This window comes from Perognathus longimembris, chromosome 2, assembly GCF_023159225.1.
Source record: "Perognathus longimembris pacificus isolate PPM17 chromosome 2, ASM2315922v1, whole genome shotgun sequence".
NCBI lineage: Eukaryota > Metazoa > Chordata > Mammalia > Rodentia > Heteromyidae > Perognathus > Perognathus longimembris.
The window spans coordinates 64,900,358-64,921,224 of NC_063162.1; the positions used below are offsets into that span (position 1 = coordinate 64,900,358).

The 20,867-nt window shown below is 48.4% G+C and overlaps 2 protein-coding genes across 3 annotated transcripts; both read right to left on the reverse strand.

Moving 5' to 3' along the window:
• Positions 1 to 1,486: 1,486 nt before the first annotated feature.
• On the reverse strand, positions 1,487 to 13,467 carry Ddx56 (DEAD-box helicase 56). Of its 2 annotated transcripts, none has more exons than XM_048339355.1 (14): positions 13,309 to 13,467; positions 13,066 to 13,227; positions 11,514 to 11,620; positions 11,177 to 11,347; positions 10,950 to 11,040; positions 9,606 to 9,850; positions 8,953 to 9,072; positions 7,826 to 7,939; positions 7,634 to 7,728; positions 6,268 to 6,341; positions 6,047 to 6,136; positions 4,267 to 4,372; positions 2,317 to 2,390; positions 1,487 to 2,061 (listed from the first exon to the last, which is right to left on the reverse strand). In XM_048339355.1, the coding sequence occupies exons 1-14, from the start codon at positions 13,366 to 13,368 to the stop codon at positions 1,984 to 1,986; spliced, it is 1,587 nt and encodes a 528-aa protein (XP_048195312.1). In that variant the 5' UTR covers positions 13,369 to 13,467; the 3' UTR covers positions 1,487 to 1,983. The 2 variants fall into 2 exon arrangements, with proteins under 2 accessions (XP_048195312.1, XP_048195311.1); XM_048339354.1 differs by having other exon boundaries at positions 1,488 to 2,061; positions 11,514 to 11,674.
• A 2,194-nt stretch (positions 13,468 to 15,661) lies between these two features.
• Tmed4 (transmembrane p24 trafficking protein 4) lies at positions 15,662 to 20,133 on the reverse strand. The gene is made up of 5 exons (XM_048339356.1): positions 19,913 to 20,133; positions 19,637 to 19,737; positions 19,348 to 19,473; positions 18,709 to 18,855; positions 15,662 to 17,060 (listed from the first exon to the last, which is right to left on the reverse strand). The coding sequence occupies exons 1-5, from the start codon at positions 20,070 to 20,072 to the stop codon at positions 16,911 to 16,913; spliced, it is 684 nt and encodes a 227-aa protein (XP_048195313.1). The 5' UTR covers positions 20,073 to 20,133; the 3' UTR covers positions 15,662 to 16,910.
• Between the last annotated feature and the right edge of the window lie 734 nt (positions 20,134 to 20,867).

Here is a 20,867-nt window from a genome sequence, read left to right on the forward strand (position 1 = left end):
GTCCCTTCCCTCAGGGGCCCAGCAGCCTGGATTGTCTGGGCTTCCCTGCTGCTCTGTGAAGCCCTAGGCCTCCAGCAAGCACCCCCTCCTTGCCTACCATAGCTACTTCCATCCCAGTCCCAGGTGGCCTTTCCCAGTACTCAGTCCATGCACTCCTTGTGCAAGGCCTGGCTGGAGTATTGGCCTTGTTTGTATGATAAAAGAACAGGCTTCACTCAGACTGAGTCCAACAGGCAACCCTGTCAACCCTGAGTACTTATTTCCTCCCATACCTCAGAGATGAGACTCTTCCCGTTCTCTTCACTGTCCTATCAATTCAGACCTCATGTGTAGGACCTGCTGATCATAAGACACAGGCTGACCCAAGCACCTGTGGCTGCACTGCCCCAACCAATAGCTTAAGTTACACTAAAAGGTAGGCTCTGGCCAAGTGGCCCTACACTGCTGGACATGCCAACTCAAAACCCTGGCCAGTCTCACCTGCTCAATGACCTCACATTCACCAAAAAATTATTAATCCCACCTCAGTAATCCCACCCAGAGGATGAGAAGAGCCTCCCCAAGGGTTAGTGTAAACTAGAAGGAAGCCAGGTGCCAGTGGCTCACACCTGTAATCCTAGCTACTCAGGAGGCTGAGATCTGAGGATTGAGGTAAAAAGCCAGCCTGGGCAGAAAAGTTTGAGACTCTTATCTCCAATTAACCAGAAAACCAGATGTGGAGCTGTGACTCAAAGTGGTAGTGCTAGCCTTGAGTGAAAGAGCTCAGGCCCTGAGTTCAATCCTCACCCCACCCCAACCAGAAGGAACCTACCCAGGCATTAACCGCTGCCACATTGTTACCCAGCCTTTCAGCTCTGGCTAGATCTTGGCTGACGCCACTTCTAGGCTCATCCAACTCCTTCCCACAGACAAAATCTCCCTGGAGAAACCCCCCAGCCTGCCCATCCAGGTGGTTCTAGGACACAGCCCTCAGTAGGGTGACTGAAGCAACAGCATCAGAGACAAAAATCAAGGGAAATATTTATGTACCATGTTTCAGCAAGTATGGACAAGACACCAAACCTGGAGCAGTCACTGCCTCAGACCCTTCAGGGCAGGGCGAGGTAGCCTGACCAGACAGCCAGCAGACACAGCTTTCAGGCTGACAGGGAAGCTAGCTGCGTAGACCAGGACATGGGAGAAGACCTAGTATTGGGGGTGTGTGTGTGTGTGTGTGTGTGTGTGTGTGTGTGTGTGTGTGTGTGTGTGTGTGGCTGACAGGGAAGCTAGCTGCGTAGACCAGGACATGGGAGAAGACCTAGTATTGGGGTGTGTGTGTGTGTGTGTGTGTGTGTGTGTGTGTGTGTGTGTGTGTGTGTGTGTGTGTGTGTGTGTGTGTGTGCTGAGAGGGAAGCTAGCTGCGTAGACCAGGACATGGGAGAAGACCTAGTATTGGGTGTGTGTGTGTGTGTGTGTGTGTGTGTGTGTGTGTGTGTGTGTTATACCATATGTGCATCTGAAACACAGTATGAGCTGTTTAGGAAGGAAAGGGGAGATGGCCACCCTGGCTCTTCTGAGGGGTGGGCAACACTTCCCTTTGCATCTTTGTGTCCACATGTTGGAGGCACATTGATTAACCTGATTTACATAGTAGGGCTACAGGAGCTGAGCTGAGGGTTCTGGGCCACCCACAGCCTCAGGCTGCATGGGCTTCTCAGCACTGTCCTGGGGTCGGTTTCACACAGCTAACCTCTGTGGGCCACTGCAACACCACATGCAGCAACAGGGCCAGGAATTGTCATGTTCTAGAAGTTTTCTAATTCCAGAGGTATAAGGAAATATAGTCTCTTCCAACATACCAGGGGCACCACCTGGACCAGCTGGAACCTTTATTTTATTATCAGGCAAGATGGTACCCCAGATTTCAGTGTGTCCAGGCCCAGCACCAGTGTGTGGCCCATGTGTACGTTGAGAAGCACACACCATCCAGGCCAAGAAACAACCTCAGGAGGATGCCGCTGTGGGTCTGGGTTTCTTTTCTTTGTGCTTAAAGTTGCGCAGTGGATTCTGGGTCTTTGCCTTCTGTAAAGACAAATGTGTGTGTTATTTGAGAGAATAAGACAGATTGTCCAAATGGAGACAGACAGTGGATGGTGCTGGCACTTGGCAAGGTCTCCGTGCCATGAGCCAATGAGACGAGCTGAGGGAGGGCAGCGGAAGCAGAGTATGGCCCATGGCAACTGAGGAGTTATCTCCAGCTCCTACCCTGGTTCCTGGGAGATCTACCCCCTCCCAAGAGAAAACCACCAAGGGGTGAGGTGGCCCCAGGAAACATACCTTAGCCTTCCTACTGGAGGGCAGCTTCTTCCGCCTCTTGCGGGGTTGTATGAGGTCACGAAGAGGGGCAGGGACTGAAAGAGATACCGGGCTTTAGTGGCATCCTCACTCCATATCCTCAGCCCTAGCCTCCCTTGCTACTCCTACTCCATAAGACTTGGTCCTGCAACCCTGATGGGGCCCCCAGACCCTCACAAGCCTTCTAGAGCACATCATATACAGCTATAGGCTACCAGATAAGCACAAATATACAACAATGTAAGCTCCTTGGCTATCCACTGTCTAAATCACTTTTATATAAACAAAGAAAAAGAGGGGCTGGAGTATAGACGAGGGGAGGGATGAGAAAAGAGAACAAGGAAGGGGAGGAAACTAAATAATCTAAAAAGTGATGAGGGATGAGAAGGGAGAACAAGGAAGGGGACGAAACTAAATAATCTAAAAAGTGATTTCTGCACTGGCCCTACTGCTGTCCCCAGCCCTCTCTTGCCAAATCTTAGCCTTACTGGATATTGGTGCTGCCCTTTTCCCCACCACCTTCTAGCTCCTCTCCCAGGATAGACCACACTTAACACCTTGCCCACCTGCACCTGCCCTTCCAAATCTCCTGCTAGAGAGTGACTTTGCTCCTACTTGGGTACCTTAGGCCAAAGGGACTCTCCCAGTACTTCACACCTGGACCAGAACTGGAGTCTCCTCTTAGGAATCCGGCTCCCGCCTTCTAGCATTTTCATGCTTCCATCTCTCCTAGGCCTCTCTTTTCCTGTGACTTGAGCCTTTTCTGCCCTACGTCCTACCTCCACCTTCCTGTCACCTCTAAAGCAGTACACTTGCCAGCTGGCTCTAGCCCAGGCAGACCAAAACCCTAGCTTGGTGGGGGAGACCTGTATTTGTTGCTCAAGGGTAACTCCTGGCCACTCTCCTTTTAATCTTTCTTTTTTTTTTTTGGGGGGGGGGGGGGGTGGGCCAGTCCTGGTACTTGAACTCGGGGCCTAGGCACTATCCTTGAGTTTTTCTGTTTTGTTTTTATGTTTTTGCTACCACTTGAGCCACAGTTCCACTTCCAGCTTCTCTTTCTTTTTGGGTAGTTACAGACAGAGTCTCACAGACAGCTAGGCACCAGTGGCTCATGCCTGTAATCCTAGCTAATCAGAAGGCTGAGATCTGAGGATTGTGGTTCAAAGCCACACCAGGCAGGAAAAGTCTATGGGACTCTTATCTCCAATTAACCACCAGAAAACCAGAAGTGGCACTGTGATGTAAAATGGTAAGCACTAGCCTTGGGCAAAAGAGCTTAGGAACAGTGCCCAGGCCCTGAGTTCAAGCTCCATGACCAATTTTTATTTTTTAAAAAATCCCAGACTTTGCTTCTCAGACTAGCTTTGAACCATAGTTCTCAAATCTCAGCCTCTTGAGTAGCTAGAATTACAAGATGAGGTACTGGTCCCCGGCTCCTTCAATCTTTTTTTCTTTTAATTTTTATTGTTATTATGAAAGTGATGGACAGAAGGGTTACAGTTACATAAGTCAGGTAAAGAGTACATTCCTTTTTGGACAATGTAACCCCTTCCCTCCCACTGATGCCCATTCCCACCCACAAGTTGTATAGTTCATTTTCAACATAGTGTCTAGTGAGTATCACTGTTGCATTTGTTCACCCTCCTCTTATCTCTTGCCCTCCCAAATACATATAAATGAACAAACAAGACAAAAAGAAAACGCCTGCTGTTCCTTCAGCACATAGGAAGTCGTCCTATCACTCAGCTACCATCTGGAGACTGCTGGGCTCCACCCCAGATCTGTTTCCTGATCACAGCTACCATCCTTCAGGAGTGCTGCACTGGCTTGGGGGTCCAGGTTCTATTCCCCTGGTAGCATCCTCAATCACAAGGCAGGTACACTGTGGCCACCTCCCCCTGCCCACTGCCCCAACTCTGTAGTGACACTCACCCAAGTACTCTGGGACATTGCCCAGGTGAGGCTTCACCACTGCAGGATGCAAGGGCAGGTCATGCCGCAGCAGCTGAAGGTCCCTGGGGTTGTCTTCAAAGTAAGTCTGACAGGGGCAGAGAGAGAGATCTCAGTACTATCAGCACCTTTTTGTTTTTGGTGCCGGTCCTTAGGGCTTAAATTCAGATCCTGGGTGCTGTCCTTTAGATTCTTTTCCTCAAGGCTAGCACACTCTACCACTTGAGCAACAGCACCACTTCTGTTTGTTTTTTTTAAGGTGGTGTATTAGAAATAAGAGTCTCGCAGACCTTTCCTGCCCAAGCTGGCTTCAAGCCACAACCCTCAGATCTCACGCCTCTGAGTAGCTAGGATTACAGATATGAGCCAACACATCCTGGCTACCACTTTTTTTTTATAATTTCACAAAGTTTTTTTGTTGTTTTTTTTTTAACCAGCCCAGGGCCTCAGACTCAGGGCGTGAGCACTGTCCCTGGCTTCTTTTTGCTCAAAGCTAGCACTCTGCCACTTGAGCCACAGCGCCACTCCTGGCCATTTTCTATATATTTGGTGCTGAGGAATCAAACCCAGGGCTTCATGTATACAAGGCAAGCATTCTTGCCACTAGGCCATATTCCCAGCCCCAGTTTTTTTGTTTGTTTGTTTTGTTTTTAAGATTCTAATGGACTTACCAGCCCAGGCTGGCTTTGAACCACAATCCTCAGATCTTTTTTTTTTTTTTGGCCAGTCCTGGGCCTTGGACTCGGCCTGAGCACTATTCCTGGCTTCTTTTTGCTCAAGGCTAGCACTCTGCCACTTGAGCCACAGTGCCACTTCTGGCCATTTTCTGTATATGTGGTGCTGGGGAACTGAACCCAGGGCTTCATGTATACGAGTCAAGCACTCTTGCCACTAGGCCATATCCCTACCCCCAGAGTAAGTTTTTAAGAGGAAAACATATCAATGTGGTTTAGACTGTAAAAGGCAAGAAAATTGACATATCATGAAAAGTTCTTCCCCTTTTTTCTTCTTGTCATTGTCCCAGCTCAGAGGTGGTGGGACTCAGGTTGCTCGGAGTCCTGCACACATATAAAAGGACATCCATAGCTGTGACATGTCCACACTCTCCTCCATGCCACAAACAGCAGCACTCATGTGCTTTCCCGTGGTCTCACAGACTGCTCCCCAGCAGGGCCCCTCACACACAGCTCTTGTATCTTTCTGTGTAGCTTCTGGCTAAGGCTACATCTGGAAAGTCCTGCCAAGGGCTCTGGGGCATCTTCTGGCTCCCTACTAATGTGATAAGTGTGGATATACATGTGACTATGCATACTTACTAGTGTACTGAGGGAGTGAAAACCTCACCGGGTTCTTTATGCTAATACAGGGGCTTGAACTCAGAGCCTGGGCACTGCCCCTTAGCTTTGCACTCAAGGCTGGTAGCTCTACCACTTGAGCTATAGATTCACTTTTGGCTTTTTGATGGTAGAGATAAGAGTTTCCCAGACTTTCCTGCCTGGGCTGGCTTTGAACCTCAATCCTCAGATCACAGCCTTCTGAGTAGCTAGGATTAGAATCTTGAGACCCTAGCATCCAGCAAGAACTTGAAATTCTAAAACCATCAAGGGTTATACCAATTCTCTATTTAGGCAAAGAGACTAGTTCCTTTTTTCTTCTCCATCTGTGCTAGGAGTCAGCACACAGCCCTTTTCTTGGGCACTTAGCAGTGAGAGCTCAGGCATCCTGTTAGGCTGATTCTCCCATCCCTCCCTTCTCCCCTCACCTTGAGCTTCTCTGAGTGCAGAAGCTCCTCTTTGATCTCCTTCAATCTTGCCTCCCGGATAGCCTGTTTTGTCACAGAGCGCATGGCATCCTGCAGGTAGACACTGAAGGTCAATTGGCCAGGCTGCCCCCGTTTCCTCTACATTGCTTGCTAAGCAATGCATGATTACTGGGCCAGAGTCCCTCCTCCACATCCTCCCCTCCTTATGAGGCCCAGTTTACCCTGCACCGATAGCGGAAGCCCTCAATCTCCTCCATCCGGAACTGGTAGGGAAGCAAGGTGGGGGCCTCACCCTCTGGGAAGGAATAAGAGGTGAAGGTGTATGTGAGACCTCCACTGGCAGCCTCCTGAGGTGAAGCTAAACTGAAGTGTCACACTCATCACTTCTTAAAGATGCCAAACACTCAGCATCATTGCACTTGTGCCCACGAGCACAAGTGTATGGGTCTGAGCCCTGTGTGCCAGCACATCCCTCAGTCCTAGGACCCACTTCTCTCCCTCTAAGGCCACCATGATGATATCACACTCCCAGTCCAGGCACACCAAGTACCTTGGAGTGAGATAATGCACAAGCCGGCCAGAGCCGGTATCCAGTCGGGTCACTCCTTGACTACGAGGCAGATGGTAAGATTTGGAGACAGTACATATCACATAGGGATAAATGGGGATGTGACCTGCCATTACTATTGTGAACTTTTATTATTTTCAAGATAGGGTTTCACTTTATGCTTGGGCTGACCTAGATGCAATCTGCTTTGGGCTTCCCTTGTTTACACAAAAAGGAATGTCCTTTGGGGATGACAGGTGTGTGTCACTATGCTCAGCCATTGTGCTTTCTTTATAGCTTGGGATGATAGGAGGGTACCACAACACCGAGCCATTGGTCGAGATAGAGTCTTTTTTTTTCAGTCATAGGGCCTGAACTCTGGGCCTGGGCACTGTCCCTCAGATTCCTGTTCTCAAGGCTAGCGCTCTGTCGCTTGAGCCACAGTACCATTTCTGGTTTTCTAGTGGTTAATTGGAGATAAGAGTCTCACAGAGGGAGGGGGGAGGGGGGAATGAGGGACGAGGTAACAAACAGTACAAGAAATGTATCCAATGCCTAATATATGAAACTGTAACCTCTCTGTAATTCAGTTTGATTATATGTGTGTGTGAGTGTGTGTGTGTGTGTGTGTGTGTGTGTATATAAAAGAAAAAAAAAGAGCCTCATAGAATTTCCTGCCTGGGCTTTGAACCATGATCTTCAGATCTCAGCCTCCTGAGTAGCTAGGATTATAGGTGTGAGCCACCGGCACCCAGTGAGATAAAAATTTTTATCTTTTTATGCTCAGACTAGCCTCATACTGTGATTCTCCTACTCCCACCTCTCAAGTAGCTAACATTATAGGTTTGAGACACCATGGGTGGCTATTGAAAGCTTTTGTTCTTGTTTTTAACAGTGTCACTATTGCTCCTCCTGTCTTACATTCCAAATGATGGTATAGAGGCATAGGCACATGCCCCACACTACCATGGATTTTAAAGTGTTGCAGCTGAACTCTGGCCCTGACCCAGGCCTGTGGCCATGAAAGCCAGAGCTCTTACCTCCACTAAGCAGCTCCTCAATCTTGACTAAGTGGGACTGCTCTGTGGGTAACACAAAGGTCAGCACGATGCCTGGGTTGTTAGCTCGTGCTGTTCTGCAAAAGAAAGAGTTAGCCTGCATCTCTGGCCTGTAGACTCTGTCCAGCCCATTCCATATCTGCCAGCATGCCCACCACACTTCTTCCCTCTTACCTGCCAGCTCGGTGGATATAGGCCTCAGGGGTGGGAGGAAGATCAAAGTTGAGCACAGCAGACACATGGTGGAAATCTATGCCTCGTGCCACACCTGCCTCTGGATCAGAAGCCCTGTGGAATTATATCCTTGTCAGCCAGACTCTTCTCTGGGAAGGTGTCCTCAAGCTTAATCAGCAAAAATGTTTCTAAACTAAACCTGAAGACAAGACTCTGGCATACACTAGACTATTTTATTCAGAACTATTCCGGGAGTTAGGATATCTTGAGTTGGCCTGTCAAGGAAACATGGCCAAATCCTTGCTGTGATCTTAGCTCTGGGTTATTAGTATAACTCCTGCCCCACAGGGTGACTTGCTCTATAAGGTGACCTGAACTCCAGGTAGACAGACTAGGGGGCCTTCCCTTTTCCCATAAGAAACATATTCTCTGCAAACTGGACCATCACTCCTATAAGACAGCAATACCTGACTCCAACCTAGCCGGACCCCTTATGCTATCTATGCAGCACATGCTCCTCAGTGTCTTCTCCAAATCCACAGGGACAAACCTATGGGTTTCTCTAGTATCAAGCAGTCTGGCTTCAGTCTCTCAAATGCCTCTCTGGGCCAGGCATTAATGGCTCCCACAAAATCCTAGCTATTCAGGAGGCTGAGATTTGAGGATCACAATTCAAACCCAGCCAGATCAGGAAAGTCTGTGAAACTCATCTCCAATTAATTACTCAAAAAGCTGGAACTTGGGCTGGGAATATGGCCTAGTGGCAAGAGTGCTTGCCTCGTATACATAAGGCCCTGGGTTCGATTCCTCAGCACCACATATACAGAAAATGGCCAGAAGTGGCGCTGTGGCTCAAGTGGCAGAGTGCTAGCCTTGAGGCAAAAAAGAAGCCAGGGACAGTGCTCAGGCCCTGAGTTCACGGCCCAGGACTGGCCAAAAAAAAAGCAAAAAGCTGGAACTGGAGCTGTGGCTCAAGTGGTAGAGCACAAAAGTTCAGGGACAGCGTTCAGGCTGAGTTCAAGCCCTGGGACCAACAATAAATACACACACACACACACACACACACACACACACACACACACGCCTCTCTGGGAAGAGCTGAGACAAAAAGAGAAATGTGGACTCACTTGTCTCCTTTGGACCGTTGGCCCTGGCGCTTGTCCTTGGCTGGGGCCCCCAGGACTTCAGCATCTGTTGCTATGACACAATCATAGAAGCCTTGGTTGAACTGTGAGATGATATGGCATCTGCAGCCCAAATAGAGAGGTCAGCTCAGTGGAGCACACTGTAAGCACCTACCATCCTTAGCACCTTCCAATAACCATTGCTCTTTCCAACTTTTTCCTTCTCCTAATCTCTTTCTCTCTGGCCTCAACTACCTCAGGTGAAAATGGAGTAATGATATTTACTTCAAAGTTGTGAGAAATAACGATCAATTACATTCAGAGCCCAGCCACTACTAACCACTGCAGAAATAAGGACATCAGCCAGATACTGGTGACTCATACCTGCAATCCAAGATACTTAGGAGGCTGAAATCAAGGTCTGAAGCCAGCCCTGGCTATGGGCACTCTTATGTCCTCTTAGCCAGAAGTTGAGTTGTAGCTCAAATGGTAAGGTGTTAGCCTTGAGTGAAAAAGCTCAGAGACAGAGCCCAGGTGCTGAGTCCAAAATCCAGTACCAGCCCAAAAATAAAAATAAAAAATAAAAGACATAGGAACATCAACTGGGTCCTCTGGTTATCATCTTTAACTTATTGCTAAGCAATATGATGTCAAACCTGGAGCGCAGTGGGAGTTCTCCATTGAGCACGCAGGAGGGGATGCTAAACTGTTCCAAGAATAGGCGAAGCCTATAACCCCGCTCCAAAGAGTTAACAAATAACAGGGATTTTCCTCGTATCAACGACAGCTTGAGCAGGGCATAGAGCAGCAGAAATTTATCTTCTTCAGTTTCGCAGACCACTTGAAATTGTTGTAACTGGTCTGGCCCTGGAAGCTGGGACTCCTGTAACTTGAGGGTAACCTGGGGAAAAGACAGACCTGTGGTAAGGAGAAAAAGAGAAGACAGATGCCATGGCTATTGCCTTGCCACCCAAAGCACTTACATTTCAGTACAGAGTAGGCAGAACTTTAAAGATTTCTGGAGCACCCAAATCCTTCAGTTTTATAGCCTAAGAAATATAAATTGCTGGCTGGATAGCTCACATCTATAATCCTAGCTACTCAGGAGGCTGAGATCTGAGGATCAGATCCTGCTAACCAGGACAGGAAAGTCCATTAGACTCTTATCTCCAATTAATCATAAGAAAACTGGAAGAGGTGCTGTGTCTCAGAGTGATAAAGTGCTAGCCTTAAACTGAAGAGCTCAAGGACAGTGCCCAGGCACTGAGTTCAAGCCCCATGACCGACCAAAAAAAAAAAGAAAAAAGAAATATAAAGTGCCAAGTTAAGCACTGGTGCCTCAGGACTGTAAACCTAATTACTTAGGAGGCTGAGATCTGATGATCACAGTTCAATCCAGACTTAAGCCCAAGGAGGAAAGACTGTAAAACTCTTATCTGCAATAAACTACTGAGAAAAAAGCCTGAAGTGTAGTTCAAATGGTAGAGAGCTAGCCTTGAGCGATAAAAGCTCAGCAGCAACATCCAGGTCTTCAATTCATGCCCCAAGATCATCAGGGGAAAAAAAAAGAGAGAAATAGAAAGTTCCCTAACTATTGTGGTGTACAGAAACTATGTATAATATACCTAAGGTAAAGAAAAACTTGGACAGACAACAATGTTGCATAAGGAAAGCCAACAGCAATAGGTCTTCTAAAGAGTAAAAGTAACATCAGGGGAAAATTCTGGCCTTACAATTTTGGTTATACCACTCAAAGCAATCTCTGAGGAATAGACGGGCTTCTGCTTAGGCTTTTAGGCAAAGTACAGTTTGAATTAAGGCCCTTTAGAAATACATGATGATTTTGGATGACTTGGCTTTCAATGCCTTTGAACCAGAGATGACACATCCAAAGATAATAGTCCCACTCAAAACACCAAAGGTTTCCTCTGTGAAGGACAAAGTCCTCTAAGGATCTCTATGCCTATTATAGCTCCAGACTCTCCCTCAGTGCCTCTTACCGGGTTGTGTAGAACCAGTTCCTTCAGCGCTTGTACATCCTCATTAAAAGTAGCTGACATGAGGAAAGCCTGGTAAATCCGGGGTAAGTGACTGAAAGAAAACAGCCTAGTTAGGCTCCAGCAACCAGCCTCTAATTATTGAAGGTAAACTTCTACCCATTCCTCTCCAGTCCCAAGTAGCTACCTATAGATGTTTCCACTAGGAACTACTCCCCTTGTTTCCTTACCAGAGAATAGTCTTGAGCTCTTCCTCAAAGCCAAAGGAAAAAAGAAGATCAGCCTCATCAACTACCAACAGCTCCAAGGAGTCTCGCAGTTTTAAGGTGTCCTGCTGCAAATGGCTTAATATGCGAGATGGGGTTCCCACCACAACATCTGGCTTCTCCATTAGCACAGCTCTGCAAATGGCAAAATAACTCTTTCAGGAAAAAATTCAGTTGCTGAAATCTCACCTTTGACCAGACCATTCTCTTGCTACACACACACACACACACACACACACACACACACACACACACACTCCCACATCTGTGAGTAGCTTCCTTCCCTGTAGCTTTCACCCACCTCTGAGAAGCTGAGTCTTCTGCAGCTGAGACATTGGCCACCCGCACATCCCGAGCACAGTAGGCAGCTAGCTGCTGAATCATGGATTGGGCTTGCCGTGCCAGCTCCTTTGTAGGAACAAGAACGAGGCCTCTCACAGCCTGTTCCACGACGGGACCTATCTGTAAGACGATAAGTTAAAAGATTTCACCCAGAAGTGCATATCACTGATGCTTTTCCCTACCTCTAGCGAACAGTCTGACCCATTAATTGCATTACCATCAACTATTCACTCTACATTCAAAACATAATTCAAGGCTATCCCTAGGCACTGCATTCAAAAAATTACTTGGTTAAAAAGTAACTTGTGGGGCTGGGAATATGGCCTAGTGGCAAGAGTGCCTAAATTGTATACATGAAGCCCTGGGTTCGATTCCCCGGCACCACATATATAGAAAATGGCCAGAAGTGGCGCTGTGGCTCAAGTGGCAGAGTGCTAGCCTTGAGCAAAGAGAAGCCAGGGACAGTGCTCAGGCCCTGAGTCCAAGGCCCAGGACTGGCCAAAAAAAAAAGTAACTTGTGGGGATGAGGATATGGCCTAGCGGCAAGAGTGCTTGCCTCCTATACATGAAGCCCTGGGTTCAATTCCACAGCACCACATATGCAGAAAACGGCCAGAAAGTGGCGCTCTGGCTCAAGTGGTAGAGTGCTAGCCTTGAGCAAAAAGAAGCCAGGGACAGTACTCAGGCCCTGAGTCCAAGCCCTAGGACTAGCAAAAATAAATAAATAAATAAAATTAAGATCTTTGTCATGTGTTTAAAAAAAGGTAATTTGTGGGGCTGGGGATATGGTCAAGTGGTAAAGTCCTCACCTCCTATACATGAAGCCCTGGCTTCGATTCCTCAGCACCACATACATAGAAAAAGCCGTAAGTGGTGCTGTGGCTCAAGTGGTAGAGTGCTACCCTTGAGCAAAAAAAGAAGCCAGGGACAGTGCTCAGGCCCTGAGTTCAAGCCTCGGGACTGACACAAAAAAAAAAAAAGTAACTTGTGGAGCTGCAATATGAGAATAACATAATTTAAGAGTAATTGGACTCTCCCAATGACTCTTTTAAGTGGAAAAAAGAGTCATGCCCCCTTTTTACAGAAGAACAGAAATAAAGTGGTTTGTTCAAGATTATACCAAGGAGGAACTGGGAATATGGCTTAGGGGTAGAGTGTTTGCCTCATTCCTCAGCACCACATAAAACAGAAAAAGCCGGAAGTGACGCTGTGCCTCAGCTTAGAGTGCTAGCCTTGAGCAAAAAGAAAGCCAGGGGCAGTGCTCAGGCCCTGAGTCCACGCCCCAGGATTGGCAAAAAAAAAAAAAAAAAAAAAAAAAGGAAAGAAAACACGATTATACCAAGGGTCTGGACTAGACGCAGGCTCCAGTCTAGGGCCTATGCCACGACAGGACCTGCTTCTCGCGGGTCAGCCTCCCCAGATAAGGGGCCAAGAGAAACCCTCGGGCACGGGGCTTCTTCCTTCCCACTGGGGCTTGCTCTCTCCCTCCCCACGACCCGCCCGCTACCCACCGCCTTCCTGTGGAGCAGCTGCTGCAGCATCGGAATCGCGTAAGCAGCTGTCTTCCCGGAGCCTGTGCGGGCCCGGGCCAGAAGGTCCTTTCCTTCCAGGGCCAGAGGGATGGCCTTTTCCTGGATCAGTGTGGGTCGCGACCATCCCAGGTCCGTGACCGCCTGTGAGAGACGACGAGTGAGGAGGCTGCGGTGGCGCGGAGGGATGAACAGGGTCCCCAAGCCCACAAGCCTCCCCAGTACCTGCAAAAGCCGGGCATCCAGGCCCATGTGCTCAAAGCCCAGGGATTCTGGGTCCGCCATGGCGTTGAAAGGCACTGACAGCACGCCTGCGCAGGAGGAATCACGTCAGGATGCGAGGGGCGGGCCAAAGGAACCACTTCTTCCCGGAAGTGCCCTTGGGCTTCCGGAGCCGCTCCGCGGCTGCGCGGCGCCTGGGCTGTGCGTGAGCCGCTGGCCGGGAGGGGCAGGTGGTCGGGAACCGCTGGCGGCCGGCGCGGGCTGTCTCTCGGCTTCCCAGCTTGACTGTTCTTGGATCCAGCCTCAGTGTGGGTGAGAATAGAGTGATCTGAGCAACTCAGTTTGTGGTCATTTCTTCTGTCGGCAGTACTAGGCGGGCCTAAGTGGAGGGAGAGGCGTGCCACACCTGTAATCCTAACTACTCCGGAAGCTGGGACCTGAGGATCGCGGATCGAAGCCAGTCTGTGGGAATCTTATCGGTAATTCGCCACCAAAAGGCCAGAAATGGAACTGTGGCTCAAGTGGTAGTTTTGAGCAAAAGGGCTCAGAGACAGCGCCTATCCCCGAGTTCAAGCACCCAAACCAACACCATTTTTTTTTTTTAGTTGAGTAGCTCATGCACTGCAGATCGTCTGGGTACAAGATGGATACTGAGTTAACGGGATGTGCAGAGTGGGTGTCCCACAATCTGCCTCTTTTTATATTGTAAGAGATGTTTGGTAAGGAGTTCGAGGTCAAGGATTTAAGGGTGTAATCAAGGGTATTATTGAAGCAGCAATCACTGTAAGGTGTGGGGGGGTCCTCAATGCAGATTCCCCCCCCCCCCTTTAAGCCCCTGCCCAGTACCTGCCATACCTAGGTAACTGGCACACCTAGAGGCAGTCATCTCCTCACTCTTTGAGGTCCTGGACCGCCTCCCGGTCGTCTCCCATTGGACTGTGGGAGGGTCATATCCCCAGCCCCGTAGGGCACAGTGTTTTAACTGTTGGTTTGTACTCTCTGGCCATTGCAGTCTCACCTGCCTCAGTGTACTTCATTCACACTGGGAATATGGCCTAGTGGCAAGAGTGCTCGCCTGTATACATGAAGCCCTAGGTTTGGTTCCTCAGCACCACATATATAGAAAAGGCCAGAAGTGGCACTGTGGCTCAAGTGGCAGAGTGCTAGCCTTGAGCAAAAAGAAGCCAGGGACAGTGCTCAGGCCCTGAGTCTACGCCCCAAGACTGACAACAAAAACAAAACAAATTAAAGTATACTTCATTCACTCTTCTCCCCTTCCTATCAGAAATCAGCAAGAGGTGGCTAGGAATGTGGCTTAGTGGTAGAGTGCTTGCCTAGCATGCATGAAGCCCAGAGTTCGATTCCCTAGTACCACATAAACAAAAAGCTAGAAGCAGCATTGTGGTTCAAGTGAAATGCTAGCCTTGAGCAGAAGCTAGGGACAGTGTCCAGGCCCTGAATCAAGACCCAGGACTGGCAATATATATATATATATATATGCATGTATGTATATATGTAATGAGCCAGGTGCTAGTGGCTCACACCTGTAATCCTAGCTACTGAGAAGCCTGAAATCAGGATAGTGGTTCAAAGCCAGCCCTTACCTCCAGTTTAACCACTAGAAAACCAGAAGTAGCACTGTGGCTCAAAGTAGTGGAGTGCTATCCTTGAGTGGAAAAGCCCTGAGTTCAAGCCCTAGGACCAACAACAACAAAGAAAAATTTAATGAAGGGGTTGGAGGTATGGCTCAGGTAGTAGAGTATCAGCCAGTGAGTGACAGTGTCAAATCAAGAATTTGAATCCTGGGGCTGGGAATATGGCCTAATGGTAGAGTGCTTGCCTAGCATGCATGAAACCCTAGGCTCGATTCCTCAGCACCATGTACACAGAAAAAGCCAGAAGTGGCACTGTGGCTCAAATGTTAGAGTGCTAGCCTTGAGCAAAGAGAAGCCAGGGACAGTGCTCAGGTTCTGAAGTCCCCAGGACTGGCAAAAAAAAAAAAAAAAAAGAATTTGAATCCTGGGGCTGGGAATATGGCCTAGTGGTAGAGTGCTTGCCTAGCATGCATGAAGTCCTGGGTTCGATTCTTCAGTACCACATAAACAAAAAAAGCCAGAAGTGGCTCTGTGGCTCAAGAAGTAGAGCGCTAGCCTTGAGCAAAAAGAAGCTCAGGAACAGTGCCCAGGCCCTGATTTCAAGTCCCAGGACTGGCAAAAAAAAAAAAAAAAAAGAATTTGAATCCTGGTCTTGGACAAAAAAAATAAATAAAATTAAGTTTCACATATCTTAAGAGCAAAAATACACACATGTATGGAATAGTACAGGACACAGAAATGACAAGGGAAGAATTTAGTTCTGTATGTCAGATAAATTTAATAAATAATATTTCAAATAAATATATAATAAAATTTAAGAAATAAAATGTCAATACTGGGCAACCAATGGTATGAGGTTCTATACAGGAGAAGAGCATGAGCAGAGTGTACTAAGAGCTGTTCAAGTTTATGATTCAGAGGCTAAGAAACCAAGTACTTCATTTACTCAGGCAGTCCCTTACTGACATGTTGTCTACTTGGTTGACCTTTGAAAACAATTAAGCAACACCCCATCCATTGGTAGGCCCCTGGAACAGACCTGCCTGATGAACTCAAGTCCACTTCAGTTATCCACATAGGCAGTTCAAGACAAGAACTTTTCCTCTTCCTCTTTTGCCACCCTCTGCCCACCACTGTTTATTTCATCTCATACACAGTTACTACAATATGTTTTATTTTATTGGGAAAAAGTCTGTATCAAGAACCAAATCCGATTCCCTTGAAGAAAAAATTTACTACAGTTAAATAAAACTCAAGAGAAGAGGGAGGGGAAGAGTGCACTGCCTTGTGTCAGCTATCTTGCTATCTTAGCTCTGACTGAGACCTATGGATTAGGAATCACAAGTGTCCACAAGAATTCGGCTTGGCCTTCTGACATCTTTCTGTTAGATGTTAACATCTAACATCTGCAATTTAACATCTGCTGAAATCCAGAGAGATGCTATGGCAGTTACTAAAAATGTGTGAATAGAAGAATGCACAAGGACTGGATTGGTGTTAGCTACAGGCAGAAACACTTCAACTAGAAAAGAAAATATATAATTTATCAAAAAATAGTTCTAATATATAGAAAAACATCTCAATTCTCTAGGGCCAAGACTTGCCCCTTATTTACATTCACAAAGCCATTAAGGTGAACCCAGGGCTGACCAGGGGGTAACAAGGCAGGGCTTGTTCACAAGCATGTCAACTGCCCACTTTGTAAGCAAAGAGAAAACAGTCATTTGCTCATTTCTTAGAGAACAGGTGGGAATCACTGTAGGAAAAAAGACACAGGACTTGGTCTTGAGTTAATTCTAACTCCTCCCAAGCCCTAAGAGTTTGAAAGCTTGGACCACTGTCCTGTCTCCTTGAGGTCTAGGCTAACAAAGAGCTGATCTGAATGGTCTGTTGCCAGGATACCAAGGCAACATAAGTTCTTTTCCCCCTCCCAAAATCTAGGTGGGAAAGGGACTAGATGGGGAAAGTACCAAATAATTGAGGGAAAGAAAAGGCTATGTGGAGTGGGCATTATACCAGCTTCTTGGCCTCAAAGAAGCTCTTGAGATGACGCATCTGCCAGATACCAGTGAGGATGAGGATGACGGTCTGAGCAATGGACCACCACAGGACTCTCTGGTTGGTGCTCTCACTGGTCAGACGAAAGCGCTCTTCACGATACTGCATGGAACATTAAACACAGAGCTAGACACATGGATAGGAGAAACAGTCTCCACTGTTGGGATTCCTCATATGTGACAGTTCAACGCTAGGACCAAATACCCCTTCTAAGTATCACCTATGGTAACTTAGTCTCTCCATTGAGATTGTCTCAAGGGAAGGACAGTGCTGTCCCTCCATAAACATCTTTGTTAGAAGTGAAATGATGCTGCTATCATTTCAAATAAAAGCCCAAGGAGAACAAGTGGGCAGGGCTATTACGAGATCAGGAACTGTTCTATCTTCCCTTATAGAACTGAATACAAGTAACAAAAACAAAACTAGAAGGCCAGGGCTGTAGCTCAGTAATAGAGTGCCTGCCTACCATGCACAAGGCCCTGGATTCAATTTTGTGCACCACAAGGGAAAAGAAAAAAGCAAAATGGTATCGATACATGTAATAGAATATTCAGCTTTAAAAAGGAAGGGAGGTGGGATATGGCCTAGTGGTAAGAGTGCTTGCCTCCTACACATGAAGCTCTTGGTTCGATTCCCCAGCACCACATATACAGAAAACGGCCAGAAGCGGCGCTGTGGCTCAAGTGGTGGAGTGCTAGCCTTGAGCGGGAAGAAACCAGGGACAGTGCTCAGGCCCTGAGTCCAAGGCCCAGGACTGGCCAAAAAAAAAAGAGTGCTAGCCTTGAGCAAAAAAGCTAAGGGAGGGTCAGCCACCAGTGGTTCATGTTTGTAATACTAGCTATGCAGGAGGCTGAGATCTGATGATGGCAGTTCCAAGCCAGGTGGGCAGGAAAGTCCATGAGACATATCTCATTAATTACTAAAAAGCCAGAAGTAGAGCTCCAGCTGAAGTAATAGAGAGCTAGCCTTGAACAAAACAAAACTTCAGGAACGATGCCCAGGCCCTCAGTTCAAGTTCCAGTACTGGCACAAAATAATAAAAGGGATGCTCCTGTATTATTCCATTTATGTATGTTAAGAGAAGTCAGAGGGCTGGGAATGTGGCTTAGTGGTAGTGCTTGCCTATCATGCATGAAGCCCTGGGTTCAATTCCTCAGCACTACATAAACAGAAAAGGCCAGAAGTGGTGCTATGGCTGAAGAGGTAGAGTGCTAGCCTTGAGCAAAAAGAAGCCAGGGACAGTGCTCAGGCCCTGAGTCCTAAGCCCCAGGACTGACTGAGAGAGAGAGAGAGGTCAGGATCATAGAGCTAGAAAACATCACAGCCCAGGAGAGAGAAATGGGATATTGATGTTTAATAGGTACAGATTATCTGTCTAGGAAAGTGACAAGGTTCAGGAGATAGATTATAGGTAGATTATTAAGTTGCAACTGCACAATATGAATCTACTTAATGCCTCAGTGGTATATTTAGCAATAATTAAAATGGTAAATTTTATGTTAAGTGTATTTTATCACAAAGTAAAAGGCTTAGGATGTGGCTAATAGGGTCTGAGATGGCCTAGCATGCAAATGAGGCCCTAGGTTCCATCTCTGGAAAAAAATAAAAATAAAAAACAAGTATACAAACTAATACTCCATTCCATTCTGATGGCCCAAGCAGGGAAGACCCCAAGAGGAAACTTCAAGTAGGTACAGTGGGTAGAAAAGTCAACTGCCATCTCCAAGAACAAGGAAATAAATGACCTTACCCTCTGGTAATCCTGTTCTTTCTGGATCTGTTCCACTTGATCAAGCAACTGGCGGGCACGGAGCTGCAGCTCTGTCAGTTTATCCTTAGCAGCAATCTCAGGATAGTTGTTGGCATGTTCCCCAACCTGGATATCCAGGTGCACACGCTAAAAGGAAACAGGGTGTCTGAGTGGTGTGGTCCCCAACTGTCTGCTCCGCTTATGTAAATTATTCTTGTCCCTGTTTGAAGGGCAGAAGAATAACTTAACTGCCCACTGCTACCTGCTTATGCCTGCAATCCTTGCTACTCAGGAGGCTGGTATTTGAGGGTTACAGTTCAAAGCCAGCCAGGACAAGAAAGTGTGTGAGACTCTTTTCTCCAATAAACTACTCAGAAAAAGGCAGAAGTGGCACTGTGGCCCAAGTGGTAGAGCGCTAGCCTTGAGCAAAAAGATCAAGGATAGTACCAGGCCCTGAGTTCAAACCTCTGGACTGGGTGCACAGGTACATACACACACACACACACACACACACACACACACACACACACACACACATCGTCTCCTCAATTATGACTGTATGTCACAAGGGTCACAGATGATGGCGACTAATCAAAATTTGGAATTGATTCTAGGCTGGGGCAAGAGAAACCCTCTTACCAGTTTTCCCCCAGCGAAGAGAGCCATCCTAGTGGAGTTGGAGTGCAGGCAAATCTGATGGTCACCGGGAGTGTGGGAGGTGAACGTGAAGCGACCCTCGGATCCGTACTGCCGGGACAGTACCACCTGCAACATACACGGGTGAAGGTCCCACCTGCACTGCGACCTCTCCAAGTGCAACCTCGGGTCCCCCAAATCCTTGACTCGGGGCCATAGCGGTGCCTCGCAGGCCAGGGGAACAGCACTGACTGGCTGAGGACGAAGAGTGCCCTGCTGCGGGCGGGCTCACCTTGCCGTCCGGGTCCTTCACCTCCACGTGCATGCCCAGGCCGGGGGTCGAGGGCAGGAAGACCTCCTTCTGCTTGTCCCACATCTGGGTTCGATAGTTGCCTGCGGGGCACACACAAAGTCACGACCGGCCGCCGAGGGGGCTCGGGGAGCTGGGCGGGGGCCGGGCGTCCTCGGGGTACCCTCAGGCCAAGCTTAGGGGGCCGGGCTTGGGAGGAGGGGCGCTTCCAAGGACCAGGCGAAAACAAAGGCTCTCTCCACCCTCAGCCCGCCTGACCGATGACCATGGTCTCGTCGGGGATCTCCTCGATGAAGCATCTCTTCTCGGTCTCGCCGATGTGGAAGTAAAGCCCCTGGGCGCCGGCGGTGTACACCACAAGCAACACTAGGGCCGATCGCACCATCCCTGGCCGCAGGGGCACGCCAGCACCTGCCATTGCGCCTCGCCCTCGTGCGCGTGCGCAACCTGGCACACCGCTTTGCGCCTGCGTGTCAACGCAGTCAAACCTAGGAAACCAGGGCATCCCAACCGCCCGCGAGCTTCCACCGCTCCGCGCTTGCGCACCGCCCCCGCTGGGGCGGGGCTTGGGCGCCTGCCCAGTACACTGACGGGGAGTGGGTGAGGTCCTCGGCTTCAGCGGTGGGGAGGGCGTCGTCGCTTTTTAGGCCCAGTGGCCCCGACGGCTCGAAGAGCGCCTGGGGTGTCTTCAGTGCCACATATAAAGCCGAAGCACCCCGTAGCGTGCCTGGCGGACCGCCAACGAGCCGAGAGCACGCAGTCACCTCAGCTGACCCCAAGCCTCCCCAAAGCCTGGACGGACGGCCCCACTCCGGACCCTCTCCGCCCAGGCCGGCGGTTTGGATCTAGGCGTGGGATCGAAGGCCTGTGGATGTAAGCACTTGGCTCCAGGACTGTCTGCTGGAGTGCGCACTAAATGGCCAAGTGGCCACGCCCTCGAGGAGTGGGACAGTGACAGCCCGGATCCCTTGTGGACCAGGCAGTGTCAGTGTGAAAACCAAGGAAAAGTGTAGCCACCCTAGCTCCTAGAAACAATAGGGCTTGTAAAATTTCACTGTCTTAAGAGTTTACTATCTTAGTTTCTGTAACTCCATTTTGGTGACTCCATGCTAGATGGCTGCACCCTCACCCATGAGACTAGTTGTAATTTGACATTTAAAAATATGTGTAACCCTTGGTCCTCTCTGTATCTAGGTAGCAACCATAGTAGTAG